General features: G+C 59.5%; 5 protein-coding genes across 5 annotated transcripts; 2 read left to right on the forward strand and 3 right to left on the reverse strand.

Moving 5' to 3' along the window:
• Positions 1 to 308: 308 nt before the first annotated feature.
• Positions 309 to 2899, reverse strand: ACA1_174730 (guanine deaminase; the record flags this gene model as incomplete). The annotated part of the gene is made up of 11 exons (XM_004356658.1): positions 309 to 443; positions 541 to 714; positions 816 to 941; positions 1137 to 1189; positions 1287 to 1446; positions 1570 to 1644; positions 1741 to 1852; positions 1932 to 2103; positions 2228 to 2323; positions 2413 to 2612; positions 2715 to 2899. The coding sequence occupies 11 exons, from the start codon at positions 2897 to 2899 to the stop codon at positions 309 to 311; spliced, it is 1488 nt and encodes a 495-aa protein (XP_004356711.1).
• A 181-nt stretch (positions 2900 to 3080) lies between these two features.
• On the reverse strand, positions 3081 to 5490 carry ACA1_174740 (guanine deaminase; the record flags this gene model as incomplete). Its single annotated transcript, XM_004356659.1, has 11 exons — positions 3081 to 3281; positions 3366 to 3491; positions 3598 to 3650; positions 3755 to 3914; positions 4030 to 4119; positions 4210 to 4321; positions 4396 to 4567; positions 4693 to 4788; positions 4912 to 5049; positions 5161 to 5222; positions 5306 to 5490. 11 exons carry the CDS (start codon positions 5488 to 5490, stop codon positions 3081 to 3083), a joined length of 1395 nt encoding a protein of 464 aa, XP_004356712.1.
• Positions 5491 to 6289: 799 nt separating this feature from the next.
• ACA1_174750 (zinc finger domain containing protein) lies at positions 6290 to 10737 on the forward strand (the record flags this gene model as incomplete). The annotated part of the gene is made up of 17 exons (XM_004356660.1): positions 6290 to 6345; positions 6420 to 6609; positions 6725 to 6787; positions 6876 to 7193; positions 7299 to 7397; positions 7418 to 7546; positions 7761 to 7820; positions 7895 to 7972; positions 8042 to 8235; positions 8328 to 8376; positions 8518 to 8700; positions 8790 to 9016; positions 9105 to 9282; positions 9372 to 9589; positions 9665 to 9789; positions 9894 to 10201; positions 10339 to 10737. The coding sequence occupies 17 exons, from the start codon at positions 6290 to 6292 to the stop codon at positions 10735 to 10737; spliced, it is 2874 nt and encodes a 957-aa protein (XP_004356713.1).
• Positions 10738 to 10880: 143 nt separating this feature from the next.
• ACA1_174760 (Hydrolase) lies at positions 10881 to 11162 on the forward strand (the record flags this gene model as incomplete). The annotated part of the gene is made up of 1 exon (XM_004356661.1): positions 10881 to 11162. One exon carries the CDS (start codon positions 10881 to 10883, stop codon positions 11160 to 11162), a length of 282 nt encoding a protein of 93 aa, XP_004356714.1.
• Positions 11163 to 11242: 80 nt separating this feature from the next.
• ACA1_174770 (leucinezipper-like transcriptional regulator 1 (LZTR-1), putative) lies at positions 11243 to 13547 on the reverse strand (the record flags this gene model as incomplete). The annotated part of the gene is given in 13 exon segments (XM_004356662.1): positions 11243 to 11264; positions 11278 to 11503; positions 11592 to 11783; positions 11858 to 12035; positions 12141 to 12218; positions 12316 to 12389; positions 12455 to 12551; positions 12614 to 12690; positions 12781 to 12896; positions 12970 to 13042; positions 13120 to 13192; positions 13274 to 13395; positions 13502 to 13547. 13 exon segments carry the CDS (start codon positions 13545 to 13547, stop codon positions 11243 to 11245), a joined length of 1374 nt encoding a protein of 457 aa, XP_004356715.1.
• Positions 13548 to 13683: the final 136 nt, after the last annotated feature.

Below are 13683 nucleotides of genomic sequence, written 5' to 3' on the forward strand. Positions count from 1 at the left end.
GTGGAGGACCTGGTCATGTACTGGCACATCAGTTTCTGGGATCGGCCTCTCGAAGGTGTCGCCATGTACATGGACAGACCCGTCTACTTCAAGCTGCTCGAGGAGGAGGACGATGACGATGACGATGACGAGTATGAACAAGACCAAGTAATGGTTGATGAAAAGAACGACGAGCCGACCTACGCCCTACACGCCCTGACCGACGCCCAGTACTGCGAGCTCGAAGCACAGCACAACGAGTTCGGCCGGTTGGTGGGCCGGCACACGGACCACCGCCCGGGCATCTACGCGCCCTACACGACGCCCAGCTACGACACCGAAGGCACGCCAGGCACGAGTCGGGTCCAGCAGTGGTACGAGAGCGCGGCCAACTGGAAGCTCAGCTTCAGCCCCATCAGGCACTGCCCTCGGGTCGCCACCGTGCCGTGGTCCGCCTTCGCCAACTACCACCAGCCGACCACCACACCGGCGACAAACGCATAAAGAAAGCCCCTACAAACTTGCACTACTGGCGTTTTAATTGCGGGAGAAGGGGAGTACGGGGCGGCCGCGCACGTAGACCTGGGCCAGGTTGCGGTCATCGCCCAGGAAGAGCCACTTCTCCAGCGTGCGCCTGATGGCCGCCTCGTCATCGTCGCCGTTGTCGCTGTCAGCGTCAAACTCATCGATGGGCGAACCGGGACAGAACGGGGCCACCACGAGCGCGTCCAGCTCCTATTGTGCGTGTGCTCTGTGAGTGCACGCGCGTGCGCACGCAGCGTGTGCGGTGTGTGCGGCGTGTGCGGCGTGTGCGGCGTGTGTCGTGTTGTGCATACCTTGCCCACGGCAAAGTTGCCCACCTTGTGGTCGATGCTGAGCACTTGCGCGCCGCCCAGTGTGAGCAGATAAAACGCCTCCGCCACGCTCAACGGCGCAAGCTCCGGCCGCTTGGCGTGCACGATCTGTGTCGTGCCGTGTGCAGTGGTGTGTGTGTGGTGTGTGGTGTGTGTGTGTGTGAGTGTGCGTGGCGAGGGTTTGTGTGCGTGGCGTGTCGTGTGTGTGGTGTGCGTGTGTGTGTGTGTGTGTGTGGTGTGTGGTCACATTGGTTGAGTGCATGGTCGTGCCACCTACGGCCCAAATTTACCCGCACAAGGTACCTTGGAGGCGATGATCGCCAGCCGGAACGCATCGAGCAAGTTGGGGCACGGCCCTGAACACCACCATGCACATGTTAAGCTGCAACCAACCAACGCAATACTAATTATAAATAATTATAAATAATAATAATAATAAGCAATGGGCTGTACCGCCGGAGATGTCGGAGCCGAGGCCGACTTTGATGCCCTTGTTGAGGAGGCGCCGCACGGCGCAGACGCCGCTCAGCACGTAGAAGTTGGAGCTCGGGCAGTGGGCCACGCCGGCCCCGTGGTTCACCAGCAGGTCCTCCTCAGCCTCCGACAGAAGGATCTGTGCGCACACGCGTGTCGTCACTCAACCCGCATCGCCGCACACGCAACACGACCGCACACGCAACACGACCGCGCACGCAACACCGCACACGCACGAGACACCTACGGCGTGTGCGAGGACGGTCTTGTTGGTGAGCAGCCCGGCTTCCTGGTAGACGTGGGTATAGGTCGGCTGGTCCGGGTGCAGCTCGAGCACCTAATATAATGATAGATAGATATATATCAATATTTAGATATCTAATTTCTTGTTGGAATGTCAAACGTGGGCGTCTAATGCATGCAGGTAAGGTACCCAATCGGTGTCGGGCTTGCTCTCGGAGACGTGGGTCTGGATGGGGAGGTCGTGCTTCCGCGCGATCTCGCCCAGTCCCTTCATCAACTCCATCGTGCACGACGGCGCAAACCTGCGCGTGCCGTGCGTTGTGTAATGGGGGATCAGCCACCGCACACGCACACGCACACGCGCAGAAGAGCGGTAGGTACCTGGGGGTGAGGATGGGGGTGATGAGCGGGTCGCCCATGGCCAGCACCTCCTCGCAAAAGTGCGCCGTGTCGCGCAGCGAGTCGGCCGTGGTCTCGACGTAGTGCGCCGGCGAGTTGCGGTCCATGCACACCTTGCCCACGAACGCCCGCTGCCCGTACCTGGCCGCCGTCTCTGCGCGCCAAGTCTAAGCGTCGTGTGTCGTGTCGTGCGTCGTGCGTCGTGTCGTGCGTCGTGTGCGGTAATGCGTGTGTCGTGCGGAGTGTAGCGTGTGTCATGCCGTGTGCGCGCGGCGTACCGGCGAGCAGTTTGGTGGCAGGAGCATGGATGGTTCCGTAGTAGGCCACGGTTGTGGTGCCCAGTTGCAGCCCACGCCGCACCACCGCCGGATACACTGCACGCACGTGCAGCACGCACACGCACACAACGCACACGCACACGCAGTCAGCACGCATGCCACACGGCAACGCAAGACCTGCGCACCTCGTGCGGCATAGTCGACGTCCTTGAAGCGGGTCTCGGCGGGGAAGGTGTAGGTCTCGAGCCACTCGAGCAGCGGCATGTCGAGCCCGTTGCCGGCGTTCACGAACTGCGGCGCGTGGTAGTGCGTGTCCACCATGCCCGGCACCAGGAAACCTCGCCGGGGCAGCTCCACGAACTCGACAGCATCGCTCAGGCCGTATCTGCCCCGTAAAAAGAATATAAATTAAATAAATTACAATATAATGTTTCATAATTGATTTATTTTTTCAATTTATATAAATACAAAAGGGGGGAGGAAATACTTGTGGATGAGGGTGGGGCGGTCTGCTTCGCCGTCTTGCTGGGGCGAGTGGAGGAAGGCGATGCGGCCCGCAGCGTCTACGCCAAGCCAGGCGCGCGGCACTACGCTGAGCTTGTCAAGGGCGAGTGCATGCACCACCGTACCACAAAACACGCGAACCACAGCTGACGCGTCACCCTCTTCCATCTTGTGTTGTTGTAAAACAGTGAGGGTGGGCAACCGCACCACTTTGGTTGAATCAAAAGACCAGAAAAACAAGAAACAGTTGCAACCTCACACCTGGAAGTGAGGGTAGAACGTTTCTGGTGGAACATGAACAGACAATAGTATGTTGTGCTCATGCTGGCTGGCATGTAGCTCATAACAATCAAAGGGCGAAGGGGAGTACGGGGCGGCCACACACGTAGACCTGGGCCAGGTTGCGGTCATCGCCCAGGAAGAGCCACTTCTCCAGCGTGCGCTTGATGGCCGCCTCGTCATCACCGCCGCTGCTGCTCACATCTTCCGCGTCGAACTCGTCGATTGGCGAGCCCTCTGCGAAAGGGGCCACCACCAGCGCGTCCAGCTCCTGCGCGCCGCCGCCGCCGCAGACGTTGTGTCAACTCAGCAGGTCGAGTACCAGGCCCAGCACACAGAGGGGTAGCTGCAGTACCTTGCCGACGAGGAAGTTGCCCACCTTGTCGTCGATGTCGAGCACCCGCGCGCCGCCGAGGGTCAACAGGTAGAAGCCCTCAGCCACGTTCAGCGGCGCGAGCTCGGTGTGCTCGGTGTGCACCATCTGATCATCAACCCTTCAGTCACTATGGTTGCGTGCGTGCGTGCGTGCGTGCGTGCGTGCGTGCGTGCGTGCGTGCGTGCGTGCGTGATCGCGGCAGTCTACAAACCTTGGAAGCAATGATGGCCAAACGGAACGCGTCAAGCATGTTGGGGCAAAAACCTAAACACATCATGGGCACTTCAGCTCACTGCACACGACACATGCGCCACCGCACACGCACAGGGGGGAAAGAGAAAAAAAAAGAAAAGGCGAGGAAACTGTACCGCCAGAGACGTCGGTGCCGAGGCCGACCTTGATGCCCTTGTTGAGGAAGCGTCGCACGGGGCACATCCCGCTCAGCAGCGAAAAATTGGAGTTGGGGCAGTGCGAAATGCCCGCCTGCTGCGCCAACACAAGGTCCTCCTCCGGCTCCGTCAAATGGACCTGCGCGGGTGCGTGTCGTGTCGCGTCGCGTCGCGTCGCGTCGCGTCGTGCCGTGCGTCATGAGTGTCGTGTTGTGTAGAGTAAAGTGAACGACTCGCGGGGGCAGGCAGCGTACGGCGTGGGCGAGGACGGTCTTCTTGGTGAGCAAGCCGGCTTGGTGGTAGGTATGGGTGTAGGTAGGCTGGTCGGGATGAAGCTCTTTCACCTGATCGCCGCCGCCCCCACAAACACTGCCTTTAGGCCCACGCGCGCGGCTGCGTTGTGTGGCGCGAGTGCGATGGTGCGTGGCGCATACCCAGGCGACTTCAGCCTTGCTCTCGGAGACGTGGGTCTGAATGGGGAGGTCGTGCTTCCGCGCGATCTCGCTGAGGCCCGTCATCAACTCCATCGTGCACGTCGGCGTGAACCTGCGCGTGTCGCGTGTGTCGTGTCACGCGGTGTGTGCGTGTGCGTGTGTGCGTGTGTTGTGCGCGGTAGGTACCTGGGGGTGAGGATGGGGGTGATGAGCGGGTCGCCCATGGCCAGCACCTCCTCGCAAAAGTGCGCCGTGTCGCGCAGCGAGTCGGCCGTGGTCTCGACGTAGTGCGCCGGCGAGTTGCGGTCCATGCACACCTTGCCCACGAACGCCCGCTGCCCGTACTTGGCCGCCGCCTCTGCGCGACGTTTGGCCCAGTCAGCATTCATCAGCATCAACGCACGACACACGGCGCACACAATACGATAGGCACGACACGACACACGGCGCACACGACACACAACACAAGACACGAGTTTGTACCGGCGAGGACTTTGTTGGCGGGCGCGTGGATGGTGCCAAAGTAGCTGATGGTTGTGGTGCCCAGTCCGAGCGAGCGACGCACCACCGCCGTGTAAACTGCGTCCATCACACGAGGAGGCATGAATGAGAACACAGCACGCACGCATGCACACATCAAGCTCTCCAGTTTGCAAAAGGCACAAAACACGCACACGCACACATCACCGCACACGCACGTACTCTTCTTGGCATAGTCGGCGTCCTTGAAGCGGGTCTCGGCGGGGAAGGTGTAGGTCTCGAGCCACTCGAGCAGCGGCATGTCGAGTCCGTTGCCGGCGTTCACGAACTGCGGCGCGTGGGCGTGGGTGTCCACCATGCCTGTCGAATAATTATTTGTTGTTTATTTTTATGTTACTGGTGACAATCACATAAATATAAATAAATAAAATACTGCAAATTAATAATTGTAATAAATAAATAATTACGTACCTGGCACGATGAAACCTCGTCGGGGCAACTCTACGAATTCGACGGCCTCGCTAAGCTTGTGCCTGAGATTGATTTTATTTATTTCATTAATCTTAGAAGCTTTCATTATGAATTAAAATTAGAATTTATCAGGGTTGGGGCGTACTTGAGGATGAGGGCCGGACGGTCGAGGCTACCATCCTGCAGGAAGGCGATGCGGCCGGTGGCATCAACGCCGAGCCAGGCACGCGGCACCACGTCGAGCTGATCAAGAGCGAGCGAATGCACCACCGTCCCGTGAAATACGCGCACCACAACTGCCTCGTTCGTCTCCATCAGTGCCGCCTTCATCTCTTTGCTGCGTCGTAGTTTCAATGCAAGCGGTCGCTCCTCTCGGCGAACAACGGCGATAAAGTCGGATATTATTTCTATTTATCTTTCTTTTATTTATTTGTTTTATTTATTTACGTAAGCGAGATGGTGCCTCGTCTGTTTGTGCTTCGGCATGCTGAGTCCGAGTTCAATGCGAGCGAGGGCGCGGTGGACACGAGGGACTGCGACCTCAGCCCCCAGGGCGAGGCGCAGGCGAAGGCGCTCGGGGGGCTCCACTTCCATCTCGCCATCGTGTCGCCTCTTCGCCGAGCACGACGCACCCTCTACGAATCAGGATTTACGATTGGCGATGCTGATGACGCAGCAGCGGGAGAGCTGCCAAAGGACGGGGCAAACCCAAGAGTGAAGATGGACCATCTGGCGAGGGAGGTGCGGCTGGACGTGTGCGACTTCATGGATGGCGAGGAAATATGGCCGCTACGCACAGAGGTTGGAGAGGAAGAAGAGAAGAGGAGCTGGCGCGAGAGCCCAGAGCAAGTGAGAGAACGAGTGCATGCACTTTGGCGAGTTGTGATGGATGAAGCGACTGCTCTTGTGTCCGCGAGTAGTGGAGGGATGCAACAACAAATCTTGATCGTTTCGCACAGCGATTTCCTGTGGCACTTCACCGCCAACGAGTGCGACCTCGTCAACGCGGAGATGGCTGAGATCACTCACCTTCTTGCAGCTCGACTCAAAAACTAATAAATAATAAATAAAATCCAAGTGTACTCAACTTTTCCGTTCTTTTTAATCTCGATCGATGGAGAAGGCGGGGATGGAGTTTGATTCCGAAGATGAAGACAAAGCTCTCAACGAGCGTGAAGCCAGCGGGTACCTGTTGCCAATGCGCCAGAAGATTAATCGCCATTAACACTGCAAATTTAATCTCTCATCAATTCTCGCAGGGGCGTTGGCGCCTGCATGATAGATGAAGACTTTTACGCTCGATTCTCGGTCTTTGGCGGACGCAAGGAGCCCACGTTCGCCCCTTCACCACGCCCGCTCGCCAGTACTACTTCTGCCGCCGCCAGCAGAAGCAAGGATGCTGCACCCTCGCCATCAGCAGCTTCACTCTCTCGCTCTGTCCCTCTCGACGTACACTTGACACCCACCCTATACACCACCGCTGTCTTGTTGTACAATGCGTGGCTCATGTGCTGTGTGTCGTGTGTCGTGTGTGTCGTGTTGTGTGTTGTTCGCTCTTGAATAGCGAACGAAGCGAGCAACCAGCGACAGCTATGCAGAGTCGAGCGTCAAGCCCGCAGCTCCTCAGGTGCGTCGTGGTCTGCCTTCAATGCTGTATCAAGAGCCCTGATTGACCGACTTCTCTTCATCTTCACCTTCACCTTTTACCTTCGTAGCCGCCGGCCAAGAAGCGCCGAGGCACGGAGATCATCGACCTCATCGACATGATCCAATCCAGCATCACGCCCATCCCTTCGTCTTCCGGCGCTGGCGGCGGCGGCGGCGGCGGCGGCTCGACCTCGACTTCACCCACGCCCGCGTCGACGCCGTCCGTCGTCGCGGCCCCGGTGCTACTCAAGAAGTCGGGTCCGGCGGCGCCGACCCTGGCCGCGCCCCCGAGTCCCAACCTCCCTCGCACGTCGTCCCTCACGCAGCAGGAGCACCGCCTCTTCCTCGACCTCGAGCGACGATTCGTGCAACACCAACAGCAACAGGTACGCTGCGTGCGCGCCGTGCGTGTCGTGCGTGTCGCGTGTGTCGTGTCGTGTCGTGTGCAATGAGGGTCAACATCTTGTCTCGCTGTGAATGGGCATGTGCAGGGACCACCGCTGGACGAGGCGAGTCTGAGTAAGTACCTCGAAATGCGGCACAGGGTGTTCCTCGAACAGCAGGAGTACGACAACGCGCAGAGACAAAAGGTACCGGCTGTGGGCGCCAGCCTCCTCACAACGAGGTCCCTGTGGCGATGAAGAAGCTGCTGCTAAGCAACCGTGGCTGTGCACCATCGCAGGCCAGGGAGAACAACGTGTTTCTTAAGTACAATCCGGCGATCAAAGCGCAAGTCGAGGTACACGGGCTCATCCGTATTTGGTCGATTCAGGACAATGACTCATCACGACACGACACGACACGACACGACACGACACGACACGACACGACACGACACGACACGACACGACACGACACGACACGACACGACACGACACGACACGACACGACACGACACGACACGACACACACGACACACACGACACACACGACACACACTATATCCAACGTAGCAATTCCTGGCACAGAAGAGGACGCGGGTGAAGCAGTATCCGCGCTTCTATCAGCCGCACGTACGTCCACTCCTCGGCTTGTGGTTGTGTTTCGAAAAATGGGCGCGTCTAAGCATTCCGCACATGCTCGACAGGACACGGTGGACCTCAACAAAGTGGAGCTCGCCAACGACGACCCGCTCCTCAAACACCATTCGCCGCTCTTTCAAATCGTGCGTCCCTCATCAATTGTGCGGTGCGTGCGGTGTGTGCGTGTGCGATGCTAATGTTCTGTTTCTCAGGGCCGTGTGTTGCGCTTCGATCCCCCGCCTGACTACGAGTCGGAAATCGCGCCCGATCTGCCGGTCTTCCAGCCCCAGACGGCGCCCAAGAAGCGATGGCACAAGCAGACGATGCCGGCGGTGAGCGAAGACCCCTACGTGCGGTGTCTCGCGCGCGAAACCGACCCGGGCATCGAAGTGGTCCTGTCCTCCGGGTGCGTATGCATGACTAGGCTTCAAGCCCTTGGAATGTGGAGTATGCACGCAACGCACGACACGACACGACACTCACGCGTGCCCGGTACAGGAGCGTGTCGGCACTGTTCAACATGTACAGCGAGTCCTGGGAGATCCCAGTCTCCGTCATTCAAGACGACACCACAGGCACGCACCACGCACACACACGACACACACGACACACACGACACACACATGACACACACATGACACGCACGACACACGATGTTGACTTGAATGCGGTAGCAGGCGGTAAGAAGGTGGTGATCATCGACAAGCCGCTGCTCAAGAAGAAGCTGACGCTGCGAGAGAAGAACGAGATCTACTACAAGACCGCCTACGAGCACTTGGGCCTGTGCCTCGCCCCGGAGACCTCCATCTCCCTGCCCCTGCCCGTTCGCGCCCCGCCGGCGGCCAAGGACCAGCCCCAGCAGCCGCAGCCGGTACCCACCAGGCCGTGTTCCCGCACTCACCGCATTGCCAAGCGACCTAATCTGTGTGTGTCGTGTCGTGTCGTGCGTCGTGTGCGCAGCCAAAGCCGCCGCCAGCGCCAGCGCAAGTGGACACGAAAGAAGGCGAGGAAGCGGAGGAAAGCGGAGGCGAGAAAGCGGAGGAGTTGGAGATCGACGAAGAGGAGGGCGGCGGCGAGGATGAGGAGGAGGAGGAGCGCGAGCGGAGGGAGAAGGAGAAGCGCGAGGCCGAACAGCTCGAAGCCGAACGCAAGGCCAAGCTTGATGAGGACCGAAAGAACGAAGAGAGGTGCGACAACCTTCGCACTCTCTCGCGCTCCACCATCTCCGCGTTGCTGACACGCGTGTGCGTGTGCGGTGGTGCGTGTGCGGCGCAGGCAAAGAGAAGAGAGGGAGAAGCGGCGGTGCCAAGCGCTGGGCAAGGCGGGCGAGGAGTGGATGGGGCGCAGCTTCCCGTCGCTCGCCGACGGCAACCTCATCTACCACCTGTGGACCTTTGGCGACCTGCGTCTCCTCATCCGCTGCAAACTCCACGGCTACACCAAGACGCCCGCCGTACCGCACACAACACACCACCATCATCGCGTCGTGTTGCCTCGTCCGTTGATTGTGTGTGTGTCGTGTGTGTCGTGTTGCGTGCGCAGGGCCAAAAGTTTGTAGGGACGAAGGTGAAGCTGGAGTACTTTGGGGATCAGTGGGAGGAGACGACGGCGAGCGAGACCGCGCGGCAGTGGACGCACCACTACATCCGGCCCTACGACCCGATCATCCTCGTCGCTCGCTGGAACGTGTTCTCCTCCCGCCTGCTCTGCACCGAACGACGCGACATCCAGAAGCTCCTCCCGCCCGGCACCACTTTCGTGTACGCGTCCCTCGTGTGCGGTTGTGCGTGTGCGGTCGTGTGTGCGGTGATGTGTGTTCTGATGCGGGCACACAGGCCGGCCATTGCCGCAAAGGCTCTGCTGGTGGTGCTGCAGAAGTTGCGCACGCTCGCGCCCGGACAGTACCTGCTCACCCACAAGGTCGAAGATCGCGCCGTCGTCATCCTCAAGGCCGTCGATCGTACGCCCTCTCTCCCCCTACACATGGCCGCGTGTGCGGTTGTGTTCATCGTGTGTCGTGCGCGTCGTGCGCGTCGTATGTGTCGTGCGTGTCGTGCGTTACAGCATCTACGACGCCCCAAAAGGGAGGATCGGCGGGCTACGACCTCCACACGTCGCACGCTTCGTCGGGCGCCACAGACGAGCGCACGGTGCCCTACGTGCGGCTGATCTGGCCGCGCGAGCTGTCCGACCAGGTCCCGCACACGTTCCCGCCCGCCTCGGCCCCCGGCGGCCCCGGCGGCGGCCAGCAGGCGGCGTACTCGCCCGCGGCGTTGGCCGGGGGCGGCCCCGGCGGCCAGCAGTACCGACAGATCGCCGAGCAGCTCAAGCGGGTCAAGAACGTCAAGTACTGCTTCGACTACGCCAAAAAGGTACCCCACCGCACACGCGTGTGCGGTTTGAATTAAGTTGATTTTATTCGTTTTTTATCCTTTTTTAGAAGAAGTATTCTTTTTATATTTTAGATGTGGCATTCATTTTTTTTTGTTTCTTTGTTTTTCTTTTGTAGGGTTTCTGTCCGCGCGGGCCGGAGTGTCACTTCCCGCACCTGGAGGCGAAGACGGTGCTGGAGATCAGCAAGGAGCAGCGGAAGAAGGCCAACAAGAAGCGCAAGGCCAAGATGCGCCAGGACAGGCGACAGGGCGCCAACAACTCACCCACGTCTTCTCACGGGCGCCACTCGGCCACCGGCGGTGACGAGGGCTCGCGATCCCCAGTGTCGCCCTCCTCCCCAGGCGGCGGCGGCGGCGGCGAAGGCAGCGACGACGGTGGTGGCCACGGATCGTACGATGACTACCGAGACAGCGACGCCTCGGGCGGTGATGACGTCGACCACGGCCTGTCGGCCACCACCGCGACGGAGAAGAGGGTCGACAGTGACCTCCACTACATCGCCACCACGCTTTGATTGGACCTCACCAGATAAAACAACCGCCAACGAGCTTTATTCGTCGACACCACACTAACTTCCCCGCCCCGAAACACTTGCCTCCATCTTCATAACAACGCACGACACGACACGACACACACCACTCCGCCTGCACACAACAAATGGCGGAGCAGACGCAGCGGCAAATGTTCGCGTGCCCGTGCTGCGGGTACTTCACGCTGGAGGACAGCGGCGGCTTCTGCCTCTGCCCGGTGTGCTACTGGGAGGACGACGGGCAGGGCGACCACGACGCCAATGTGGTGCGCGGCGGACCCAACGGCTCGCTCAGCCTCACCGACGCCCGCGCCAACTACGCCGCCTTCGGAGCCTCCATGCCGGACCGAGCGGCCTATGTACGGCCGCCGCGCCACGATGAGATGCCCCCCACTCGCCCCACCGAGTGATTTTTTGTGTTTCATTTTTAAGAAGAATAATTAATAAAAGCAAACACATTTTTTAAATAAAATAATAAAACTGGACAAGGTCAAGATGGTGGTGGCGTGCCCCTGCTGCAAGTACCTGACGCTGCCGGCGCGGGGCGGCTGGGACATCTGCCCGGTGTGCTTCTGGGAGGATGAGGGCGAAGACGACCCCGAGCAGCCCTCGGGCGCCAACCACGGCCTCACCCTGACCGTCGCCCGCGCCAACTTCACCGCCTGCGGTGCCTGCGAGCCACGCTTCGTGGGCAACGTCCGCCCGCCCCGCCCCAACGAACTGCCCATTCCCACCGAGACCGCCCACCCCACTGACTGAGTCCAAACAACTCAAATAAATAATATAATATAAATATTAAAACAAGCAGATAGAATAAATAAACAAATAAAATTACAGACCAGCTAAGCTGGTGGCGATTGAGAGCTGCCAGAGGTCGTTGTAGTTGTGGGCATTGCCCACGAAGTCGCTGTAGCCGCCAAAGACCAGCATGGACTGGTCGGCGGAGGCAAGCTTGAGCATCGCCGAGTGCGCGTAGCGCTTGCCAGGCACCGATTGGCCTTCGACCTTGACCTCCAGCCACGTGCTCGTCGCTTTTGAAGAACTGAATGTCAGACGACACACACAACACGCACGACACACGCGACACAGGCAGACGAGGTGGTACCAAGGTTGAGGAGGTGGAGGTCGTTGACGTAGAACCCGTCGACGTCGTATCCGCCGAAAACGAGCACCGACTGCCCGCCGTGAAGGATGACCGCCGAGGCGCCAATCATAGGATCCGGCGGCGTCCCCTTGGTGGACACCTCCGACCACGTGTTCGTAGGCAGGTGGCACTTGAATACCTGCGCGATACAGAATTGAGCAATGAGCCGCATCAGATACACACACACACGTACGCATGAACACGCGCACGCGCACACGACACACGACTCACACTCAGGAAGTACAGAATTGATGATGCCCTGATAGCCCCACCAGCGCTGGCCGCCGAAGGTGTACAGGTACTCGCCGTCGTCGGTTGCTCTCTACAACCACCGCACACGAGCAATCATGCAACGCGACGACTGTGAGCAATTGGACACGATTCGATGCGCCCGTGTCGATGGGGGGGGGTGGCCGTACGGCAGCGGGATTGGACAGCGGAGGAGGCGTGAAGCGTGAGCCCGAGGGCTTGGCCAGCTGCCACTTATTGGTCGCTGTTCCATAGCCGTCGATGAGTGAAGCGCACGCGCACGCAGAAGTGAAACCAACACGCGGGTACCAATGTCGTATTTCCACAGATCGTTGAGGCGCTTGGCTTCATCGATGCCGCCAAACACGACCATCACGTTGCCCTCCCCCTCCTTTTGTTTCTGTGGCTGTACACCACTGGTCAGCCGCCGCGCAGGAAAAGAGAGCGTGCGTGGACACGGCCACGAACCTGGAGCGCAGCGACGTGGTAGTAGCGCGGCGGTGGCACCTGGCCCTCGGGCTTGATCTCGTTCCACGAATTGGCCGCTGCCCGATGGAGTGGTGAGCCCACACGCACAGGCTTGGCTGGCTTGTGTTGTGAACGAAACACACCGGCCCGAGGGTGAGGTGGCTTACCGATGTCGTACTTCCAGAGGTCGTTGAGGACGGTAGCGGCGTTGATGGGGTCGTCTTGGGTCATACCGCCGAAGACGAGAATGCTGTGGGTCGCCTCGTCGTACACGCACGCATGCCTGGCCATATTTCGCCGGTGGCACGCGTGAATAAAAGAGCGAAAGAGAAGAAAGAGCGAAAGCGAATGCGTACCTGAAACGCTTGGTGGGCAGCAGGCCGGGCAGGTCCGTGTTCTCGGGAGCGAGTTGAGCCCAGCGTGCGCTTGCTGGCCCGGTTGAGACACAACACATGCATATGTGAGCCTCCAGGGCAGGGGGGAACGTGGGGCGGCCAAGGTGGTACCTAGGTCGAAGGCCCAGAGGTCGTTCAACGGAAGAAACTCCCAAACGCCCTCGTTGCCGCCGAACACGTACAACTGAAAGAGAGAAGAAAGAGGGGAAGAGAGGGGGGGGGTTAGAAAGAACGAAAGCGAAGATGGGAGAGGGGGAAGACGAACTCGGTCAGCTGAGGGCACGTAGACCGAGCACTGGTTGCAGCGGGCCGAGGGCAGTGGCGCCTCTCGGCCACCGGCCGTGGTGGTGCTCTCGGTGGGCGCAAGCAGCCGCCACTGACCCGCCACTGAAGAGGCTCGCTGCAATGAGTGCACTCCAAACCAGAGCAGAAGAAGAGGCAAGGTCATGAGTGTACCTTCAGCGGCGGCAGCCAAGTGGACAAGAAGAAGAACCCCAAAGCAAAGGAGCGTCGCCCCTCTTCTTGTGCTGGTCGTCCATTTCATCTTTTAGTTTTTGACCCAAGCAGCACGAGAGTTTGTGTTCATGAAATTTCATAGCGGCGCGATCGTGCAAGGACCGCAAAGATTAGAGAAGGAGGAGTCGCACAGGGGTGACACAAAACAGATAAAAGTGT

This window comes from Acanthamoeba castellanii (assembly GCF_000313135.1).
Source record: "Acanthamoeba castellanii str. Neff unplaced genomic scaffold scf7180000084741, whole genome shotgun sequence".
Taxonomy (NCBI): domain Eukaryota; phylum Discosea; order Longamoebia; family Acanthamoebidae; genus Acanthamoeba; species Acanthamoeba castellanii.